This window comes from Dasypus novemcinctus, chromosome 11 (assembly GCF_030445035.2).
Source record: "Dasypus novemcinctus isolate mDasNov1 chromosome 11, mDasNov1.1.hap2, whole genome shotgun sequence".
NCBI lineage: Eukaryota > Metazoa > Chordata > Mammalia > Cingulata > Dasypodidae > Dasypus > Dasypus novemcinctus.
In genome coordinates this window covers 87061612-87085067 of record NC_080683.1, presented here as the reverse complement: position 1 = coordinate 87085067, position 23456 = coordinate 87061612, and the positions used below count along the sequence as shown (strand labels likewise).

Below are 23456 nucleotides of genomic sequence, written 5' to 3'. Positions count from 1 at the left end.
GCTAAAAAAGACAAGTTCACTGTAGTTGTATATGAGATATCCATGCATCCATTACTTTCCAGGGATAGTAAAAATTGGTCTGGAGGGAAGCAGAGGTGGCTCAAGTGAAGGCCTCCGCCTAACATATGGGAGGACCTGGGTTCGATCCCTGGGGCCTCCTGGTGAAAAAGAAGAAGAGAAAGCGTACCTGTGCAGCGAGCCAGTGCCCATGTGGCGAGCCAGGTGCCTGCACAGTGACCCAAGAGCCTGTGTGGCAAGCCAAGTGCCCACGTGAGTGCATGCGTGGCAAGCCAAGTGTCCACATGACTGCCTGTGTGGTAAGTCAGTGCCTACACAGCGAGCCGAACACTCATGCAGCAAGCTGAGTGCTGGCGTGGTGAGCCAATGCCCACACAAGTGAGCCACACAGAAAGGTGATGATGCAACAAAAGAGACGAAGGGGGGAAGCAGACTTTGCCCAGTGGTTGGACTAGGGTAGGTCCCAGTCTACCACATGGGAGGTCTGTGGTTCAAACCCCGGGCCTCCTTGATCTGTGTGGAGCCGACCCACGCGCAGCGCTGATGCATGCAAGGAGTGCCGTGCCATGCAGGGGTGTCCCCCACATAGGGGAGCCCTATGCGCAAGGAGTGTGTCCCATAAGGAGGGCTGCCCAGCGTGAAAGAAAGTTCAGCCTGCCCAAGAAGGGCGCCACACACACAGAGAGTTGACACAACAAGATGATGCAACAAAAAGAAACACAGATTCCCATGCCGCTGACAACAACAGAAGCGGACAAAGAAGAACACCCAGCAAATAGACACAAAGAACAGACAACTGGGGCGGGGCGGGGAGGGGGAGAGAAATAAATAAATAAATCTTAAAAAAAAAAAAGAGAGAGAGATGAAGGGGAGAATCAAAGTGAAGCATGGAAGAGACCAGTAACTGAGGTGGCACAATTCACAGGGAACCTCTCTCCACATCAGATGTCCCCAGGATCAGATCCCGGTGAATCCTAGAGAAGAAAGACGAGAAGACAAAAAAAAGAGAGAGAGAGAAACAGATACGAAGATCACACAGAGAATGGACACAGACAGCAAAGACAGCAGGGCAGGGGAGGCAGGGGAAAGGAAAAAAACTGGTCTTGAAAATAGAGCAGAGATTTGGAAATACCATTCCTAAGATGGTGGTGGGCAAATGGGAAACCCAAGGAGAACAGGAAAAGTGAAGCAAGGACACAGCCCAAGAATGAGCCTCATGGGTTCAACATGGGTTCAGTAAGGATCCATATTAAAAGATATGGCAAATCCCACTCAATGGGAGAAAATATTTGGAAACCAGATATCCAATAAAGGTTTGATTTCCATACTATATAAAGAGATCACACAACTGAACAATAAAAGAGCAAGCAATCAAATTTAAAAATGGAAAAAAAGACCTAAATAGACATTTCTCCAAAGAGGGAATATAAATGTTGGAAAACCACATCAAAATACGTTCAATATCACTAGCTATTAGGGAAATGCAAATCAAAACTACAATGAGATATCATCTCACACCTAAAAGAATGGCCATTATTTAAAAAAGAGTAAGCAATAAGTGCTGGAAAGGATGAGGAAAAATAGGAACACTCTTTCACTGTTGGCAGGAATGTAGAATGATGCGCCTCTGTGGAAGACAGTTTGGTGGTTCCTCGGGAACTGCCATATAATCCAGCAAGTCCTCTACTAGGAATATATCCAGAAGAACTGAAAACCATGACACGAACGACATTTGCACACTGATTTTCATAGAAGCATTATTCACAATTGCCAAAAGATGGAAACAATGCAAGTGTCCATTAACAGATAAATAAACAAAATATGATATATGCGTTCAATGGAGTACTATGCTGCTGTAAGAAGAAATGAAATTGGGACACGTATGATAACATGAATGAATCTTGAAGACATGCTGAGAGAAATAAGCCAGACACAAAAGGATAAATATTGTATGGTTTCACTAATATGACCTAAACGCGAAGAATAGACACATAGAGTTAAAATCTAGAGTATAGGTTACTAGGAGATAGGATGAGAGCTGAGAATGGGTACTGAAACTTAATGTATGTAGAATTTTTAATTAGCTTGACTATAAAAGTGTGGAAATGGATAGAGTTGATGGTAACGCTTATAGTGAGTATAACTAACATTGCTGGGTTATAAATGGGATTGGGGCTGAAAGGGGTAGCTTAGGGAAATAAATGTCAATTGAAGAAAGCAAGAGAATAATCTAGGTACTGAATAACAGTGAAGATGGAGGTGGATGAGGATTGTAGTTAACAGTACAAATACAAGAATGTTCTTCTATGAACTAGAACAAACGTACATCAGTATTTCAAGATAGTAAGAATATGGTAATGCATGGGAAAAATACAATCAACGTAAGTTATGAACTATAGTTAACAGCAATATTGTAATAATATTTTTTTTTAAGATTTATTTTTATTTATTTCTCCCCCTCTCATTTTTGCACTCACTGTCTGCTCTCTATGTTCATTCGCTGTGTGTTCTTCTGTGCCTGCTTGCCTTCTCTTTAGGCGGCTCCAGGAACCAATCCTGGGACCTTCCAGAGTGGAAAAGAAGTGCTCAATCTCTTATGCCACCTCAGCTCCCTGGTCTGCTGCGTCTTTTATTACCTCTCCTCTCTGTCTCTTTTTGTTGTGTCAACTTGCTGCACCAGGTCTCTGTGCGGGCCAGCACTCCTGCACAGGCCAGCAATCTGTGTGGGCCAACTCCCTGTGAGGGCCACCTTGCCTTCACGAGGAGGCCGTGGGAACCAAACCTGGACCTCCTACATGGTAGAGAGGAGCCGAATCACTTCAGCCACATCCATCTCCAATATTGTAATATTCTTGCATCAATTTCAAAGAAGGTACTATATCAATGCTAAGGGTCAATAATAGCGGGGTATGAAATTTTTTCTTTTGGATTTACTGAGGCAATGACTGCACAACGCTGTGATGAAAGTGAGAGCCACTGAGAGTACATTTTGGATAGATTATACAAGGCATAGGACTGTACAACATAGTGAACTACATAGTAGAAGATGGTCTGTGGACAGATACACATATGAGAGTGTTCTCTCATGAACTATAACAAATACACAATGCTAATACAAAATGTTAATAATAGGGAGGAATATGGCACTTTGAGAATATTTATGAATCCAAAAAAAAGAAAGATTATGTTTGTAAACTTATCTATTCCTCTGGCTGTGACACCCTTTGACTGTAATAAATTCAGTTGAAGGGCCTTTGCTTAGATTACCTGTTAAGATTGCTTTTAGAGCATTTGAGGCATCTGTGTCAGTAAGGTGTGATTCAGGTTAAGTTCCCCACCCCTTGCTGGGTCTGATATAAATGGACACTCAGACAGACACAGGAAGAAAGAACTCTCTCATTTTTGATCCTGCCATGTGACAGAAAGGAGAAGGCTCAAACAGCTGAGGCCCCAGGGAGAGATGAGCCATTGCCTGAAAGTTTACAGCTGAGACTGGGAAGAGCGCAAATAGACTGATATAAGAGACCTGGAAAGAAACAAGCCCTATGCCAGGAGAGAGAGGGCTAAAGCAAGAGTTCTTAACCTTTTTTGTTCCACAGACCCCTTTGCCAGTTAGGAAAAAAGGATGAACCCTTACTAAGTCCACACCATACTATGTATTACTTAATAAACACATCACACCCGCACCAACATGTCTCCACAAGAATCATTTTTTTATTTCAATTCACGCTCACAACCCCTTGATAAGAACCCCAAAAGATCACTTAAGCCCAAATCCTCAAGAGGCTGGGCCCATGGAGGTCAAGAGGAAAGGGTGAGCCCAGAGAGGAAGGCAGAGATGGATTGCCATCTAGTTTCAAAATGTGGTAACTGACTTTGGTTAGAAAGCACCTCTTGGGAAGCAGACGTGGTTCAACTGATAGAGCGTTAGCGTACCACATGGGAGGTCCAGAGTTCAAACCCAGGGCCTCCTGGCCCGTGTGATGAGCTGGCCCATGCGCAGCGCTACCACGTGCATGGAGTGCCGTGCCATGCTGGGGTGACCCCACAGAGAGGAGCCCCCATGCACAAGGAGTGCACCCTGCATTGAGCTGCTCCATGCAAAAAAAGTGCAGCCTGCCCAGGAGTAGCGCCACACACATGGAGAGCTGACGCAGCAAGATGACACAACAAAAAGAGACACAGATTCCCAGTGCCGCCAAGAATACAGATACAGAAGGACACACAGCAAAAGGACACAAGAGAGCAGACAATGAGTGCAGGGAAGGGGAGATAAAATAAATCTTTTTTAAAAAAAAAGTACCTCTTATGGTGCCTTGAGATAGATATTTTATGGACTTGGAACTGTAAGCTTTTACCCCAAATGAAATCCCCATTATAAAAGCCAACAGATTTCTCGTACTTTCCATTGGCACCCCTTTGACAGACTAAGATGGGATATGCAAAGAAATATACCAAATGTACACTATAGACCATAGTTAGTGGTAATAGTGTAATGACGTTTTTTCATAATCTGTAAAAAATGTTCCATAACAATAAAAAGTGTTGGTGGAAGGGCGTTGTATGGGAATTCTGAACATTACACATGACAGTTTTGTTAAGTTCGCAACTTCTCTAATAACAAACGTATATTTTTAAAAAGGTATGGCAAATTACATTAAGAACCCAGAGTACAATTAACTGTAAAAGACTGTAATTTATAAATAAACACCCCTCAAAACCTCTACTAAAATAAAATTTTGTTATGCTTTTATTTTTGGTTTATTTGGCTCTTTGGACAAATAATTCTATTGATAAAAATCTCTCATGATTAAAACACCACAAGAACACTAATCTTACTGTATTTAATTAAAATTCATTATACACTGTGGTTAGGCTAATGTGTCAACTCAGCCAGGTAACTGTGCCCAGTTGTTTGGTCAAGCAAGCGCTGGGCTAATTGTAATACAAGGATATTTATGGACTTTAGACACCAGTGAGTTTATTGCATAGACAGCTGATTACATCTATATCAACCAGGGAGAGTGCTGTCAACAACGAGTGACACTTTATCCAATCAGTTGAATACCTTAAAGGGGAAAGTGACTTAAGAATTCAGAGAGAATTTCCCAGCTCATCTTTGGACAGCCAACGTCTCCCAGAAACTCATCGAGGACCTTCACTGGACTTTCATGGGAACCCCTGGTTTGCAGCTTGCCTGTGGAACCTGGACTTGTGCATCCCCACGGTCACATGAGAGACTTTTAATAAATCTCATACTATTGACATTGACAGGTTATCTCCTGTTGATTCTTTTTCCCTAGAGAACCCTGACTAATACATACACCATTCACTCTTCAATCTTGCTCTGAATCTAGAAACATTCTGGAAATGATATGTGAAATGTCACCCATATTCACTTCTTTATTTTTCCAAAATCTTGCAACCATTTTGATGGTCCATTCATTATTTTACCAGATAGTTTATTAATTTTCTAGAGGTATAAGATTGGATGTTTTAAGATAGAGGAGAATGAAGGAAATTCAAGCATAATGGCTGCCATAAGTGAGTTCTGTTAGTTTCTTTTCAACCTCTCAGTATAAATAATAATCAGATATTTTTCTTATAGAGAAAGATACATGAGACCGTGAACCAGATTACTTGCTCACTGCAGCCAGATCAACGAAGCACTGTACTAAAAACTTTCCTAGGATATAGGAATGGTTAGTCATACAGGCAACTTTTTAAAAAAAGAATGAAAAAGACCCTTAATATGAAAACCAGACACAGCCAGCCAAAACCTCTTAAAATAAATTCATGTGATAGCATACTGCAGTGGGTAGCATCAGTATAATTGTAAATGTGAAAACTTGAAAAAAGCAAAACTTCAGGAAGCACTAGTGACTTGACGTTTCAGAGGTCCTAGCAAAACTATATTGAGAGGTGCTGTAGGATGCATTCATACCTAAATGCTACTGAAAATCTTAATTCATGATAAAAGCTGTCTAAGGAACTTCCCCATACAGGGAAGGCAGGGCTGCATTAAAGACTAGCCAAAAGAGTGTCCCTTTTGGGACCGTTTTGATAAGCCTACTTTTCTTTTAAACTACAAATTTTTTTATTTCTTCATTTACATTTTAAATCTCCAAGAAGGGAATCAGACTTGGCCCAATGGATAGGGCATCCGCCTACCACATGGGAGGTCCGCGGTTCAAACCTTGGACCTCTTGACCCATGTAGAGCTGGCCCATGCACAGTGCTGATGCACACAAGAAGTGCCCTGCCACACAGAGGTGTCCCCCGCGTAGGGGAGTCCCAGTGCAAAAGTGCGGGCTGCCCAAGAATGATGCCACACACACCGAGAACTGATACAACAAGATGATGCAACAAAAAAGAAACACAGATTCTCAGTGCCGCTGATAAGGATAGAAGGGGTCACAGAAGAACACACAGCAAATGGACACTGAAAGCAGACAACTGGGGGGGGGGTGGAGGGGAAGGGGAGAGAAACAAATCTTTTAAAAACAAATAAATAAATAAATCTCCAAGAAAAAAAAAAGTATGATGTGCAGTATTTCCCAAACTTTTTTTTTTCTTTCTTTTTTTTTTTTTAAAGATTTATTTATTTATTTATCTAATTTCCCCCCCCTCCCCTGGTTGTCTGTTCTTGGTGTCTTTTTTGCTGCGTCTTGTTTCTTTGTCCGCTTCTGTTGTCGTCAGCGGCACAGGAAGTGTGGGCGGCGCCATTCCTGGGCAGGCTGCTCTTTCTTTTCACGCTGGGCGGCTCTCCTCACGGGCGCACTCCTTGCGCGTGGGGCTACCCCACGCGGGGGACACCCTTGCGTGGCACGGCATTCCTTGCGCGCATCAGCGCTGCGCATGGGCCAGCTCCACACGGGTCAAGGAGGCCCGGGGTTTGAACCGCGGACCTCCCATATGGTAGACGGACGCCCTAACCACTGGGCCAAAGGCCGTTTCCCATTTCCCAAACTTATATGACCACAAACCTCCTCTTCCAAGAAATGCTATTAAGGAACACATTTTGGGAACTACTGAAAGAGGTAAGGTTCTTTTTGACCAAGCCTCTGGACCAAAAAGACGTAATCTCTTCAAAAGAAATCATTAACTACCCTAAATATTGATTCTGAATACAGTTGTTCTAAATAGTTATTTTTTTAAAATACCATTAAAATATTTTTCTGAAGTGATGAATGCACAACTATGTGATTATAGCAAATACCATTAATTGTACACTTTGGATGAACTGTATGCTTTATTAAGCAATACAATTGATTTGTTTAAAAATATATTTTCTTCTTTCTCCAGGAAGAAAAGTGAGTAAACTACATTAAAAACCCTGGCAAGATACCAGAGACTGTCCATGGCACTGCATCGGGAAGATAAAAGAACCCTAAACTCTTCATCAGTTCCATGGAAGAACCAAAAACGAGTTTCCAAAATGCAGAATAGAATCTAAACTCCCTGGGAGCAGCTCACCCTGTCTATGTCAGTCATATCTCCCATGCCTAGTGCAGAGCCCAGCAAGGAAATGTTGAGCATTTGGTAAATATTTTTTGAATGAGGATTCACATTAAGACGTGTAAAATCACTTACTGTGAATGAATTTCTCAGGCCCTTCTCTGAAAATTTTTGGTTGGATTGTCAGTTTATAGAAAGAGTTAAGAGTATCCTGCCCTGGGAGAGCAGCGGCAATCCTCCAGGTGCAACGGCAAGAACCAGGAAGGAAGGAGGGCCCAACAGTGGGCCCTTGATATTAATGGCTACACTTTTGAGCCTATGCACCTGCAATATGAACAAGGCCTAGAGTAGCATTGTGCCTGGGGGTTTCCTCCTGACAGCCTTCATGTTACTCAAATGTGGCCACTCTCACAGCCAAACTCAGCGTGTAGATGTGATGCATTCCCCCCAGCATGGGACACGACACCCGGGGATGAGCCTCCCTGGCACCGAGGGATCACTACCACATACCAGCTGAAGAAGCAACTAGAAAATGTCCTTGAATTAAAGATTCAATGCGGAACAGCAGAATATACCTGTCTACATATAATAACATGACTTCGGGAAGCGGTTTGACCTAATGTAAGGGGGAAATGGAGAGGAGAAATGAGATTATAAGGCTGTGAGTCTCTAAAAAAGAGTCTGGAGGTTGTCAGAAGGAATACCCCTATGTACAACTGAACAGAGTCTAAGAGACAGATAAGGTAGATACAACCCCAGGTATTGGTTCTTTTGAGGGATAAAGAGACCCACGGGTTCTATGGTCATGGCAGAAGGGGTTCACTGCCATGACAGATGGCCCTTCTTTGGAGCTGGTGTTTCTGCGTGATGGAAATGGACTCAGAGGGGATCTCTTTTCACAAGACTTGCATGCTACTTTATTGGAATTGTAGTTGGTGCTGAGTTTAAGATATATGTAGGGGATTTGAATCTCTGGACTGATAATATGACACCCAGGCCCAGAGCCTCAACAGACTTCAGCTCCTACACTTTGACTTATTGGACTTACTCCACTCAGCTAACATGGAGTTGAAGAAGGTCAACCACCACAGCATGGAGCCTAGAGTGTCTACAACTAGAAGCGGGAAGAGTGCATCCAGTACCCATGTGGAATCTAAGCCCTCACTTGACATAGGTGTGCAATGGACACAACCAATCCAATGTCCACAGAGGAAATGTGAAATGGGTGTGGGAACGGTAGCCATGGGGGCTGCTGGGTGTGGGGAACGGGAGGAAGAGATGAGATGTGGAGGCGTTTTCGGGACGTGGAGTTGTCCTGGATACTGCTTCACGGACAATTACGGGACACTGTAGATCCCCCCAGGGCCCACTGGATGGAACGTGAGAGAGTCTGGGCTATGATGTGGACCATTGACTATGGGGTGCAGTGATGCTCAGAGATGAACTTACCAGGTGCAATGGATGTATCACGATGATGGGAGAGAGTGTTGCTGTGGGGGGAGTGGGGGGCGGGGGCGGTGGGGTTGAATGGGACCTCATATATATTTTTTAATGTAATTAAAAAATAATAATAATAAATAAATATTAAAAAAAAAAAAAAAAAGAGTATCCTAATGATGGGAAACGGACTTGGCCCAGTGGTTAGGGCGTCCGTCTACCACATGGGAGGTCCGTGGTTCAAACCCCGGGCCTCCTTGACCCGTGTGGAACTGGCCCATGCGCAGTGCTGATGAGCGCAAGGAGTGCCGTGCCACGAAGCGGTGTCCCCCGCGTAGGTGAGCCCCACGCGCAAGGAGTGCACCCCGTAAGGAGAGCCGCCCAGCGCGAAAGAAAGAGCAGCCTGCCCAGGAATGGCGCCGCCCACACTTCCCGAGCCGCTGACGACAACAGAAGCGGACAAAGAAACAAGACAACAAGACGCAGCAAAATAGACACAGAGAACAGACAACCGGGGCGGGGGAGGAATTAAATAAATAAATAAAAAATCTTTAAAAAAAAAAAAAAAGAGTATCCTAATGAGGAAAACTGAGCCTTACACAGGATCAGATCAAGGTGGTGGAGTAAGACACTTCACAGTTCCAACCCCTATAAAAGCTTGGAATAACCAGCAAGAATTAGGAGAGATATCTTTCTCAAAACTCCAGACAACAATTAAAACACTGCAGTAACAGGATGAGCAGTGAATCAAGACTAGGCCACTTATAAGTACTGGGATCTCCTGGCATCCTGGCTGGGCCCTCCCTCCCCCCCACCACCCCACCCCCTGGATCAGCACTTGCCAGCCCACACTCTCAGGGCATGGATCCCTGGTCTGGGTTCCAGAGGGAGCAGAGTAACCTTCAAGCACATAGTGCAAGCATGTATGTCTGGTCCAATCTGTCTGGTGGTAGCCTAAGAGACTTGCCATCCCAGAACTTGCCCGACATGTAGAAAGCAGGTCATAGAACTCTCCTTGGGAATGCTCTGGGAGAGCAGTATGCTGTATGGGGCAAGGGACTGCTGTCTGTAGGACCACAACGCTGTGAGCAGGACCATAGAAAACTGTTTCCTAGAGAACAGGGAATATTGTATCCACATAAATAGAGGAATTCCTAGGGCCACAAGCACATGTCCAAGCCAAGCCAAGATGCATGTATAGAAAGTATTGGGACAGCCAACTATGGGTTGGCCTGGAGCTTTTCTCTTAATAAAACCTGAAGGGAAGTACTCCACAGGTCAACATGCAAAGACTGGGAAATGTGGGTTTTTTTCCTTTTTTTGTTTTTTTTTGTTTGTTTGTTTAGCTCCTAGAATTCAAGGATAGCTCTGTCAGGAAGCGGTTGTGGCTCAACTGATAAGAGCATCCACCTACCATACGGAGAGTCCATAGTTCAATATCCAGGGTCTCCTGGCCAATGTGGTGAGCTGGCTCACGCTCAGTGTTGCCGTGCACAAGGAGTGCAGTGCCACGCAGGGGTGTCCCCCACAAAGGGGTGTCCCATGCGCAAAGAGCGTACCCCACAAGGAGAGCTCCCTGTGTGAAAAAAGTGCAGCCCACCCAGGAGTGGCGCCACACACACACAGAGCTGACAGAGCAAGATGATGCAACAAAAAGAGACAGATTCCTAGTGCCGCCTGACAAGAATGCAGGTAGACACAGAAGAACACACAGTGAATGGACACAGAGAGCAGACAATGGGGGGAGGAGGGGAAGGACAGAGAAATAAATAAAATAAAATCTTAAAAAAAAAAAAAAGGATAGCTCTGTCACCACGCTACCTGGATACAAGCTTAAGAAACAGATGCCTCATGTCTAATTTTAAGCAATAACAAATTAAAATATCAAAATGTCCAGGTTTCAACAAAAGATTACAAAACACACAAAGAAACAGGAAGATGGTCCAGGCAAATGAGATAATTTAAAAATTTAGACACCATCAAAGCAGAAGACCAGACCTGGGATGTTCCAGACAAAGGCTTTTTTAAAAAATAGACCTAAATATGCTCAAAGACCTAAAGGAAAATATGACCAAAGAACTAAAGCAAATCAGAAAAAATGATAGATGAAGAGACTATCAATAGAAAGATTTAAATTAAGAAAAGAAACCAAACAGAGCTGAAGACCACAGTAATAGAAATTAAAAATTCCAAGAAGTTCAGCAGCAAATTGGAGCTGGCTGAAAAAAGAATCAGTGAATTTGAAGATAAGGCTACCGAAATCACCCAGTCTGAGGAGTAGAAGGAAGAAAAAATGAAGAAAAGTGAACAAAATCTATTATACCTGTGCAATACCATCAAGCATGCTAACATGTAGTTTGTGGAAGTACCAGAAGGTGATGAAAGCTTCCAATTTAATGAATGACAGGAATATACACATCCAAGATGCTCAATGAACTCCACATAGGATAAACCCAAATATACATGGCATATTATAACCAAACTGTCAATTGCCAAAGACAGATAACTGTTATAAAAACCATAAGACAGAAGCAACATGTGATAAAAGGGAGCCTCAGTAAGATTAATTGCCAATTTCTCATTTAAAATCATGAAGCAAAAAGGCTGGGAAGCAGATGTGGCTCAAGCAACTGATCTCCTGCCTACTACATGGGAGGTCCCTGGTTCAGTTCTGACACCTCCTAAAGGAGACAATGAGCTGGCACAATGGGCAGGCATGGCAAGCTGATACAATAAGGTGATGCAACAAGAGACACAAGAAGAAAAACATAATGAGAGACACAATAAAGCAGGGAACAGAGAGAGACCCAATTATAAATAGCAAAAGACTTGAAAAGACGTTTCTCCATAGAAGCTATTGCAAATGACATGAAAGCACATAAATAAATCTTTTAAAAAAAAAACAGGGAAAATTGGATGTGTGATGGGGAATGTATGGGAACTCTATTTTCTGCATGAATTTTCCATATACTGAAAACTTCTCTAAAAAAGAAAAAGAAAAGAAAGTGAGGGGAAAGGGGCAGGGAAAAGGAAAAAAGGGGGAGGAATATTAAGACATTTCCAAATAAACAAAAGCTGAGGGAGTGCGTCCTACAAAAGATGCTAAAGAGAGTTCTGCAGGTTGAAAGGTACGGACAATATATTACACAATAGATGGAAGCAGCATGAAGAAATTAAGAACTAGATAAGGGTAACAAGAGGGGTAAATATAAATGTCAGTACTACTGTATTTTGGTTTATAACTCTACTATTTACTTCCTACAGTATCTAAAATGCAAAAGCATACAATGTAATGCTGAATCAGTAGTTTTGGACTACTCATAATGTGTAAACACGTAATTAGGGACAAGAAATAGTAAAACATAGAAGTGGGGCACAAAAGGGGTATAGGAACATAGTTCGTGTATACTATTAAAGTTAAGTTAGTATCAAAGTAAATTAAATTGTTACAGATCCATGTTTAGGATATTAAATTTAAGCCCCAGGGTAACTATAAGACAATATCAGAGAATATGTAAGCTCATAGAGACAGAAATTAGAGTACAAGTTGCCAGGGGCAAGGGACAGGGGGGATGGGGAGTTAATGCATAATGAGCATAGTGTTCATCCTTGTTTTTAGGAAATATACAATGCAGTATTAAGTGTTCAAGAAGCATGATGTATACACCCTACACTCTAGTGTTCGGAACACAGATAGATAGATAGAGATAGATAGATAGACAGATAGATAGATAGATAGATGATAGATAGATAGATAGATAGATAGATAGATAGATAGATAGATAGATAGATAGATAGATAGGGACAGACAGACAGACTGATGAATGGATAGATAGAATGATAAAGCAAACGTGGCAAAATGGTTAAATTGGTGGATGTGGGTATCTGGGGGGATGGGGGATGTTGGACTTCTCAGTATGGGGTTTGTATTATTTTTGTGAATATCCTGTAAGTTCAAAAGAATTTCAAAATAAAAAGTTTAAAATTTTTAAAAATAAAATAGAAAAAGTAAACATAAAGCTGTTAGGATAGAGGTGAGAAGAGACTTCAACCTCGATAATGTCATTTGTCTTGGCTCAAAAAAACTTAATTCCAACATTGCATCAAATCATAAAGGGTACTATCTCATTTGAAATTTAAAAAAAAAAAAAAGTGAACCTAAGACAGACTCCTCTTCAGTTCTCCCTGGAAACATGGTTCTGCTACCAATCAGACTAAAAGGAGCACCCTCTGGGCCATAAATGCCTGGTTCTTCAAAGAAAACCCCAGACTTCTGCTTGAATGTCACTCTAAATCACCTTGTTTCTCCATGCAAGTATCTCTACACTTCGAAGCTCTAACTTCAATGTGATGTTAATAATTGGAAACTGTTTATTGACAATAAGGTAAGACCAAGTCCAGGACCCTACTGCCTGGTAGGATACTCATCCAATCACTAATGCTTGAATTAATCAACAACACAAAGAATGATAAATTGGGAAGAGGACTTGGCTCAACTGATAGAGCGTCTGCCTACCACATGGGAGGTCCAGGGTTCAAACCCAGGGCCTCTTGACCTGTGTGGTGAGCTGGCCCATGCGCAGTGCTGATGGGCGCAAGGAGTGCCCTGCCACACAGAGGTGTCCCCCGCGTAGGGGAGCCCCACACACAAGAAGTGCACCCCATAAGGAGAGCCGCCCCATGCGAAAAAAGCTCAGCCTGCCCAGGGTGGTGCCGCCCACATGGAGAGCCGACACAGCAAGATGATGCAACAAAGAGAGACACAGATTCCTGGTACTGATGACAAGAATACAAGGGTACACAGAAGAACACACAGCGAATGAGCACAGGCAACTGGGGCGGGGGGAGGACACAGAAATAAATAATAAATCTAAAAAAAAAAAAAGAATGCTAAATTATTTACACAATGTTATCTAGCCAATACAATATGAGCAATGGTTAAAAACTAAGACAATAAGCCTGGTGTTAAACCTGGCTCTACTGCTTAAACTCTGCAAGCCTGTTCCTAGATCTGAAAAGATATAAAAAGAGATCTGAAAACAAAACCTTTCCCACAAGTCTGCAGTAAGGTTTATACAGGAACGCATGTAAAGTGCTTAGCACTGGGCCTGCCACACAGGAAACACTCAAGAAAACCCTGGTTCCCATCCCACCACCACCTGCCTGTGTATCCTTGGGCTAATCGCTTATTATGAAGAAGCTAATGAAAACATGGAGACAGGACTACCTGCCTCTAAAGCCAGGATTATCAGTTATGAATGAGGAAATAGCAAATGGATAAAAACTCTGAAAAAATAAAAAGCTTAAATGAACAACTTCCAGATATTTTTGAATTTGAATCTGTAGATTTCAGGTTTAGATAGACTGATTGATCAGTAGAAATTGATTAGTCCTGGTTACATTTCTTTCCCCTTTTTGTTTTTGTTTTTTTTTAAGATTTTTTCTTTTTTAATTTCTCTCCCCTTTCCCCCCTCCCCCAGCTGTCTGCTCTCTGTGTCCAGTCGCTGTGTGTTCTTTTGTAAGGGCTTCTCTCCTTACCAGCGGCACCGTGAATCTGTGTTTCTTTTTGTTGCATCATCTTCTTGGGCAGGCTGCACTTTCTTTTGTGCTGGGTGGCTCTCCTTCCGGGGCGCACTCCTTGTGCGTGGGTCTCCCCTACGCGGGGGACACCCTGTGTGGCAGAGCACTCCTTGCGCACATCAGCACCGCGCATGGGCCAGCTCCACACGGGTCAAGGAGGCCCAGGGTTTGAACCGTGGACCTCCCATGTGGTAGGCGGATGCCCTAACCACTGGGCCAATTCCGCTTCCCCTCCCCTTCTCTTTGAATCATGATAAGGCCCAGAGTAGTGGTTTCAAGAGAAGTTAAAGCAAAGAGACCTTTACAAAGAGGAGAAATAATCTGCATGTATGACACAAGAAAGTGTTCCTCAGCCATGTTTATGGGCTTACTTCATACTTTAACCCATTTACATTATGCTCCAAAGTAACTGTAATTTAATGCTGGTAGTATAGCAAATTATGATGAAAACCTTTAACTATATATTTAAAAGTCATCATACGTTCAATGCTTAAATCTGGATATCAGAATTGAAGCTATTCTTGAAATGTATGAATGTCTCCTAAATATACCCATTACAAAGAAAGACTGCATGTTTGATCACAGATGACTCAGCAACGGAATACCAAACCTCAAAGCACGTATCTTCCTCAAATACTTGAGTATCTGTTGTAGATTATATACTTGATTGAAAAACTTGTTTCTATAATATAATTCTCAATAACTAGCTTAAAAACTATCTTGTCACCACTTTTTTCCCACAGGTAAAGTTAAATCTGTTTTCTTCCTCAATCTTTAAAATTTATGAATTGTATCTGTATCACCTAGCACCTGAGTAAGAGCCATTGTTCCAATTTCAAATTTGTTATACAGGAACGTTACAAGTGCATAGGGCCACTTTGGAGGAATTGAATAAAGGGCACTCAGAGCACAGGCTGCTTTTCAGGCCCCACTTATCCCTTAGCTGTGCAAAGGTACAATCATACATGGCAGTCACACAGATAAGACACAGAACTTCATGTACTTGACTGGTATACTTGCATAACTTTATATGATACACACCCACACATACACAAATGTGACAGAGTTGTCAAGACTGAGTACATGGAAAAAGATGTTCATCAAATTTGAAACTAAGGAGTTTCAAAGAGTTCAAGGGACAAAACAGGTTCCTTTCCCTTCCTTTACCCTCAGCTGACCGGTACTGGGCCACTGTAGCCAATAGGAACTTTGTGGTAGGGGGTGGGTAGGGGTTTTACCGTTGCAAAACTCTGACCCCTGACAAAGCTACAATCTCTCTCCAGCACTTGCCCACTCTCTCTCTCAAAAGAAAATGGGGGGAAGCAGTTGTGGCTCAAATGATAGAGTATCCGCCTACCATATGGAGGATCCAGGGTTCAATACCCAGGGCGTCCTGACCTGTGGGTGAGCTGGCCCACGCACAGTGCTGTCACATACAGTGCTGCCATGCCCAAGGAGTGCCCTACCACACAGGGGTGTGCCCCACGCGCAAGGAGTGTGCCCCACAAGGAGAGCCGCCCTGCACAAAAAAAGTGCAGCCCACCCAGGAGTGGCATTGCACACATGGAGAGCTGACACAGCCAGATGATGCAACAACAAAAAAAGCGAGTTTCCCAGTGCCACATGACAAGAATGCAAGCGGACACAGAAGAACACACAACGAATGGACACAGAGATCAGACAAAAGGGGGAAGGGGAGAGAAATAAATAAATCTTAAAGAAAAGAAAATGGGAAGAAGGGAAAGAAGGACGAAGGAAAAAAAATGTAAAACCCACAGACATCTATGGATCTACTCATCTGAGTCTCTAAAAAGAGTGATAAACATGTGGGAATCCCCTATATATTCTCCACCACATTTACGTAATCTAAATATCTTCTAAAAAATAAAAAAATGGGCAGAAAAAAAAAAAGGGCAGTAAACAATTGGCTGTTGTTGCTTTAACTACATAAAAACTTTAATTAATTACTCCAGAGTATTTCCAGGCAAGAATATGCTAAGTGTTACAGAAACTAGTCTTAAATAAAATGTTAACTGTCACTTCTGCCTCCTTCTTTAGCTTTTCCCCCTAGTCCTTTTTGTCCTGCACAACCCAGCAACTTCAATACCTGTTTAAAGATTAGCAATTCCAGGTTAAATATTGTACCTTATTCACAGTACAAGGAGACAGTGTCCAAGAATATCCATCTCAGCATTGTTTTTAGTTTGGAAGCAACTTAAATGCCCATTAAAGGGAGAATATATAAATAAATTATAACACATTCCACAATGGAAAACCATAGAAGAATATAAGCTACATGTATTATGTGGATAAACCACTAGGCTGAGTAGAAGAAAATCAAGTTACAGAATGAGACATACCGTATGTTATTTACATAACGTTTTAAAACCTACAACACTACCTCCGCCTTAGAATTTATAACAGTTCTGAATAATCCTTATATACACACTAAAGACCTAAGGAATATTCACACTAGAAAAGTAGACAATTAAGATTATATAAAAAGTTCCCTAAATGGCCAGGCGGGAGTCTGATTTAGCAGTGGAAATAACTTGGCTCTTGAAGTCAGAATATGTATGTTCCATCTCCATTTTGCTATTGATCAAGACACTTGATTTCAATGAGCTGCAGTTTTCTCATTTAAATGGGGGTAGGATCAAGTGAAATAATGTATGTGAAAGTGTTATACTGAGGGTTTAAGACTAGTTTTCGGCCTCAGTCAAGAGAACAAGTAATAACGCGGGTGGGGGAGGGGCGGAGTGCCAAGTCCGCACCTTTTTCATCTAGTTTTTTATCTAAGAAAAAAATGCCGACGAACACAACGACAGGAAAGAGCAATCCCCCACCATCTTCCCAGTCCCTGACCTGCCTCCAGCGCTTTCTTTATTTAACACAGAGTGGAAGAAGAAAAAACACACAAACAGTGGCTCTAGCAGGACTCCCTCCGGAACTCCCCATGACCTTGGGGTAAATCTCTTCGGTCTCGCCACCCCCCTCTGCAAACCCGTTGGCACATGAACAACTCAACCTGCAAGAAACAGAAGGTGAAAAATGACAGTGCGATGGTGCTGAGGGGTGGCAGGTGCAGTTTGTTTTCAAAAATTGAGAGGAAAGTCTACTGAGGACTCTCAGCGCCCTACTAAAGCTGAAAGGAGGAAGAACTGGGCAAAGAAGTTCTGCGACTTGATTCCGAACACAGACAGTGCCTGCACCAGGATTCAGTACAAAGACAGGCTCACCGAAGCCCCGGCAGCTGCAGGCTCGCGTTTCCCGCTGGACCCACCCGCCGTTCGCAGCCGCCCGCACGCGGGACCCACGTTAGCGCACACTCCGGCGCGCGCGCACGCCGCACGCGGGATACGCTCGGAGCCCCCAGCGCGACCCCCGGGGGCTGGCCGCAGGGGGCACGGCGCCTCACCTGCCTTGAAGACCATTTTGTCATCGTCTTTGGACCCGAAGGTCTCCAGCATGGACACGAAGAGCACCCCACAGGCGTTCTGGATGCCGAACACCGATCCGTTGCACCACATAGCAGCCAGCATCACCAGCCAGCCCCAGCCGCCCTCGGGGGGCTGAGGCGGCTCGGCGCCCACCGGCCCCGCCAGCTCCACCTCCACCTTCTCCGCGGCCGCCTCGGGGCCGTCCGAGGGTTCCGGGCCGGGCAGCTGAGCGTCCCCCATGAGCGCGGGGTCGGGAGGCTGCCCCTCGCTCGTTTCCCGGGCGGCGGCGGGATCCTCCAGGGAGAGCACCATGGCCCCACGCGACCCCCTAGGCGCCGGGGTAACGCGCGGGGCGCGAATTCCCGACCCGCGCGCGGGGAAGCTGCAGACCGCCGGGCGCACCAGCGTGGAAGGCCGAGGCGCAGGCGGTGGAGCCCCCCGCGGACGGGCGGATGGCGCTGGGCGCGGAGGCGGCTGCGAGGGTGGCTGCGGCGCACGAGCGCCTCAGGGCTCACCACGGTGGCCTGGCAGCGCGCAGCCCACACCCCCCATGGAGCCGGCGGCGAGGCGGCCGACTCTTAAAAGCACTCCCCCCTACCCCTCGGCCCGCTGGGGGCGTGGCCTACAGTGGGACGTGTCCCTAAATCCTTCAGCTGATTGGGCACCAGGAGAGACGAGGCGGGGCCAGGCCGCTGGCGCTCTCCCGGCGCCCTCCGCAGGCGCTCCCCCGCGCCCCGCCCCGCGGCACGCGGACCCAGGTGCCTACGGGTACGTCCTGTGTCTGCGCGCGCGCGAGTGCCATGGGGCTTCCTTTAACTGAGTCACAAACTACAGGCCACAGGGCCTTGAAATATTAAGGGAATGGGACGCGTCTCCGCCAAGGCGCAGGTGTTCAGAAAACTGGTGTTCAGAAAACCAGTACGGGATCTTCTTAAGCCTCAGCTCACTGGCACAGCGTAAAGACCAAGCCAACATTGCTTCTTTGTTTTGTTTTATGGCGTTCAAGATTTATTACCAATTCTATTATATATATATGTTACATTATGCCACCTGCCTACTCAAGAACGAAGTTGGAAGGACCAGAGGCCTTATTTAATTACTTCAGTGCAGTTCTACATTCAGATACAGTTTCCTATGAATACATAGCGTATTGAAAATGCTCATTTTGGAAGACAAAGTAAAATACCAAAGGCTTCTACCAACAAATAGAATTGACAAGCAGCTAAAAAAAATCGTTTTTTAATCTACAGCACAGTTGTTTTCATTTTCAACATAACATAAAACCTATATTCAACTTTTCTCTCTTCCTGAAGCATGAAGTTCCAATATATATAAAAGAGAGAAGTTATGTGCTATTTATGCAGTATTAAGCAAACTTCTTAATTCTCCGTCACTCAAATTCTTCATTTAATCAAGGTGAAAATAATAATAATAAAAGCCAGTTACCTTATGCCCTACCACTGTGATGGGGACTACAGGTGTTAGACAAATGTGTGCAATCCATTATATTTGTGCCTCTAAGATTTCCTAAACTGGTAAGGAAAAACAGTCCCAGGATACAAGAGATGACCCAGGTGATAAGCATTATAATACAGGTATAACAGAGAGAGGTGGAAGGGAAACATTAAATTCTCTTGGAAACACTAGAGAATTTCTATAGGAAGAATCTTGGAGCTGAGTCCTGAATCACACACAGAATTTCACAGGGCAAAGATAGGGTAAAGGCATTCCTGGTAAAAAAAAAAAAAAAAAAAAAAAGCAGCTAAACTAAGAAAAGCAGAGTATGCTGGAGGAACAGGGAGCATAACTCCAGGATTACATGCCTCAGGGATAAGGTAAGAAGAGTTAACTAAAGAATGGTCACACACATACACAAAGACAAACGTACAAGGCTATTATCCCGGTATTGTTAAAAACGGAAAAATTGAAACAAAAATGTGCATCAGTAGAGGAATGATTAGATGCTATGTAACCTCTAAAATTGATTGTCTATATTCATTGATGTAGAAAGTTGTCCACAATATATTACTGAGCAGAGAAAGTACATCAAAAAAGAGTATAAATGGATTATGACCAAAAACATAAAATGAATGTCCCTAAGTCCAGAGTAATATAAATAAATGGTTGGATAAATAAATGGAAGAGAACTGGCAACACTTGCATGTAGAAGAATTCCAAATAATCTGTGTAGATATTCCACCTTCAAGGGGGTGAAGGAACTCATCCTCCCCACCTCCCCTTAAGGGTAGACTGTGCATAGGTATAGTGACTTCCTTACAAAACGTGCCGTATGAAAAGGGAGAAAAAAGAGTAACTTTTAGAGTGCAGAAACCTGCCAAACACTACCTCAGCCAGGTAAGCAAAGTCAATATCAACAGTGATAAGCCGTGTTACTGGTATGTATCCCTGATATGACATGATGAAAATGGCCCTTTTCATTGGTCTTCCTCCCAAAACCCATAACTCCAGTCAAATCATGAGAAAAACATCAGACGAATCTCAAGTGAGAGACACTCTGTGAAATACCTGTCCTGTACTCCTCAAAACTGTCACAGTCATCAAAAACAAGGAAAGTCTGAGACGCTATCACAGCCAAGAGGAGCCTAAGGAGACATGACAGCTAAATGTAATGTGAGATCCCGCATGGGATCCTGGAACAGAAAAGGAACATTAAGTAAAAACAGTGGAAGTCTGAATAAAGTATGGACTTTAGTTAATAATAATGTATCAATATTGGTTCATTAATTGTAACAAATGTACCGAACTAATTTAAGATGTTAATACTAGGAGAAACTGGATATGGGGTTTATGGGAGCTTTCTGTACTATCTTTGTAATTTTTCTTGCAAATCTAAAACTCTTCTAAAAAATAACTTTTATTTTTTTAAATGAATATCATAACCCTGTCCTTGTACAAATGTATACATATGCATAACAGTGTATTAAACATGATACGGTTTACTTTTTAGTTTCATTTTGTTATATAACATTTGTACACTGAGCCTATGAAATGTTATTTTCATATATATAGTTCATTATCAAAATTCTTTCCTATTTATGTGTCAACTTTATTTCTAAACATTATGCAATGTGTCCTATTTGCAGATTAAAGTTTGACTCTTCTTAAAGAGGGTTGATTTAGAGCAGCTCTGACTTAAAGGGTTAAAAAGCTAATGCCCTCAAAGTTCTTAGCAAACAGCATGCTCTTGGTAAATGTTAATGGTTATTATCATTATTATTATTGATGATGTTAATGTTTATTTCCAAGACTCCCCGCCACCACAATTTTATTGGAATAAAAATAATTCAAAGGGATGTTTCCCTTTTTATAAAATGCAACTTTTATTTAATCAAAAAAATCTCAGGTCAGGAAATTAAAATGTAGAAACATTTAAAGATAAGGACATAGACATCCTTGTCCTCACCTATTATGTTATCTATTCCTTAAGAGAAACTTTTTAATTTTCCACCAGCATACTCTTTCTACAGCTCACAATCAAGAACTGGTAGAGGTACCACTCATCAAAACTTGATACAAAGTGCCTCTTTCATAACTAACTTGGTCAGTTTGGCAAGACTGACCCATTTCCTTCAGGGCAAAGTACTCTTCCAGTGTGAGCGAAGGATGTATGCAGAAGTGTGTGGGGTCTTTGAGGTACCAGGGCCAAAGATGGAACCCTGGACCTGGTGTGTGGGAAGCCTGCGTTCAGACAATAAGCCACATCAACTCCCCAGAAATTTTACCAATAAAACTTAAGTCCCAGTTAAGGGATTGGCTTTGCCTTTATCTTCACTGTTTTCCTTTCCTTCATTCAAATTTCTAAGTTTGTAAAAGGAAAGAAGAAATAAATATGAAATGAAATTTTAGAATGAAAGCACTTCATGAACTATAAAGTGCCTTAAACAATGAAATTAAAGTGGTGCTTTAAGTTTTTATGCTCCATGAAAAAGAGAATTAATTCTGCAAAAAATTAAATTAGATTTTCTTGTTTGAATATTTTCTAAAATAGAGGTTTTAATTCTACATACCAATAAGCTGCTGAATGAAGCAACGTTTTGTTTATAAGAGAAAGTACATTCCATTTCTGTGTCTACATCTGCCACTAACTCACATTGTGTGAATGGATTGACCTCTGGCCTCGGCTTTTTCATCTGATAAGGAGAACCTGTTTACAACTAACTACCTCATAGTGATGGCATATTCTTTAATGAGTTTGTTTTTTGTTTTTTGTTTTTCATCATGAGACATTCATTGCACTTGGTGAATACATATCTGAGCACCACTGCACCTCATGGTTAATGGTCCGAGTTTGTTTTTATTAAGCCTTTGAGATCATCAGACAAAAATTATTTACAAAACATTAAAAGATGTAATTGTTCATTAAGCCTAAATGACAACAATACCTTACATTTATATAAGCCTTCTCATCTGTAACTTATATTTAAGTGTATTATTTATTAGCTAAAATATTCTTACTTGACTCTTACTCTATTCAGAAATGTCAACTTTCCTATTTAGGACACTCTTAGGTTTTTTTAGCTAAATATTAACCCTTTTCCACTCTTGAAGAAATTTTTTCCGCCTAACCCAGTCCAACATAGATGTTCATTAAATATTTAAGTTAAATTGAATATACTAAATACTAAAGTGCTAAATATGTGGTCATGGATTTGCAGTTACACAATAGGTAGATCTACTGTATTATACAGGCTGTTTTGCTACCATTTGAGTTAGTGTTTCAAATCAAGTGACTGGCAGTAGTCTTGCAATTGCCTTAGTGACTGTGGGCAAATTCTAAAGCTTAATCTTTCTGTATCTGCACCCTCCAAAGCATAAAATAGGAATAGTACTATAATGCTGATTATTTTATATGAAGCTGAAGTATTACTGGAGGGCTATGATAAAAGTTTTTAAAAAAAGACAACCTAGAAACCTTAATGTGAAAAATCTGGTTAAAAGCACAAGCACAGAGATTCTTCAACACTGACTTGTATAAGTAATAAATGTTGAGGAATTGGATGCAAAAATCTGCATTTTAGAAATGCAACTGAATTAACTCTGTCTCCACTTCCTTGCTCTCTTTCAGAAATCCCTTCTACCTTCTCCTCCCCTGCTATTCCCCCTAATCCTCCCATTTGGGCAAGCTCAAAAGCTGAATTTCTCCTTGACATGCCTCTTTCCTGGTTCCCCTAAATACAATTTAGTCAAATCTAGCTGCAGAAGCTCTTCTTTTTATTTATTTACTTTTTGTTATTATTTTTCCTCTTCTTTTGATTTTTTGTTGTTTTTTTCTTCAGAAGCTCTTCTAACTAACCCCCTACACTCTATCTCAGCTGCTGGTCCCCTATCAGTTCCTTTCCATTTCTGGTGGACCATCGCAGTGACCTCCTAACTAGTATCTCTGCCAACAAACTCTGCCTCCACCAAGCCTTCCTCCATCCTAGGCTGACCAGACCTTATTCTCCGGCCTTGAAGCTTGCTTCTCATTTCAGGAACAGATCGTAAATGTCTCCATGCCTCTCT

General features: G+C 42.5%; 1 protein-coding gene across 1 annotated transcript in view; it reads right to left on the bottom strand.

Moving 5' to 3' along the window:
• Positions 1-18488, bottom strand: part of SLC16A10 (solute carrier family 16 member 10) — a 132573-nt gene extending 114085 nt beyond the window's left edge. Inside the window, exon 1 of the mRNA XM_004461216.3 lies at positions 17912-18488. Within this exon, the coding sequence (XP_004461273.1) occupies positions 17912-18245 (334 nt within the window). The 5' untranslated portion in view covers positions 18246-18488. The remainder of the gene's footprint in view (positions 1-17911) is intronic.
• Positions 18489-23456: the final 4968 nt, after the last annotated feature.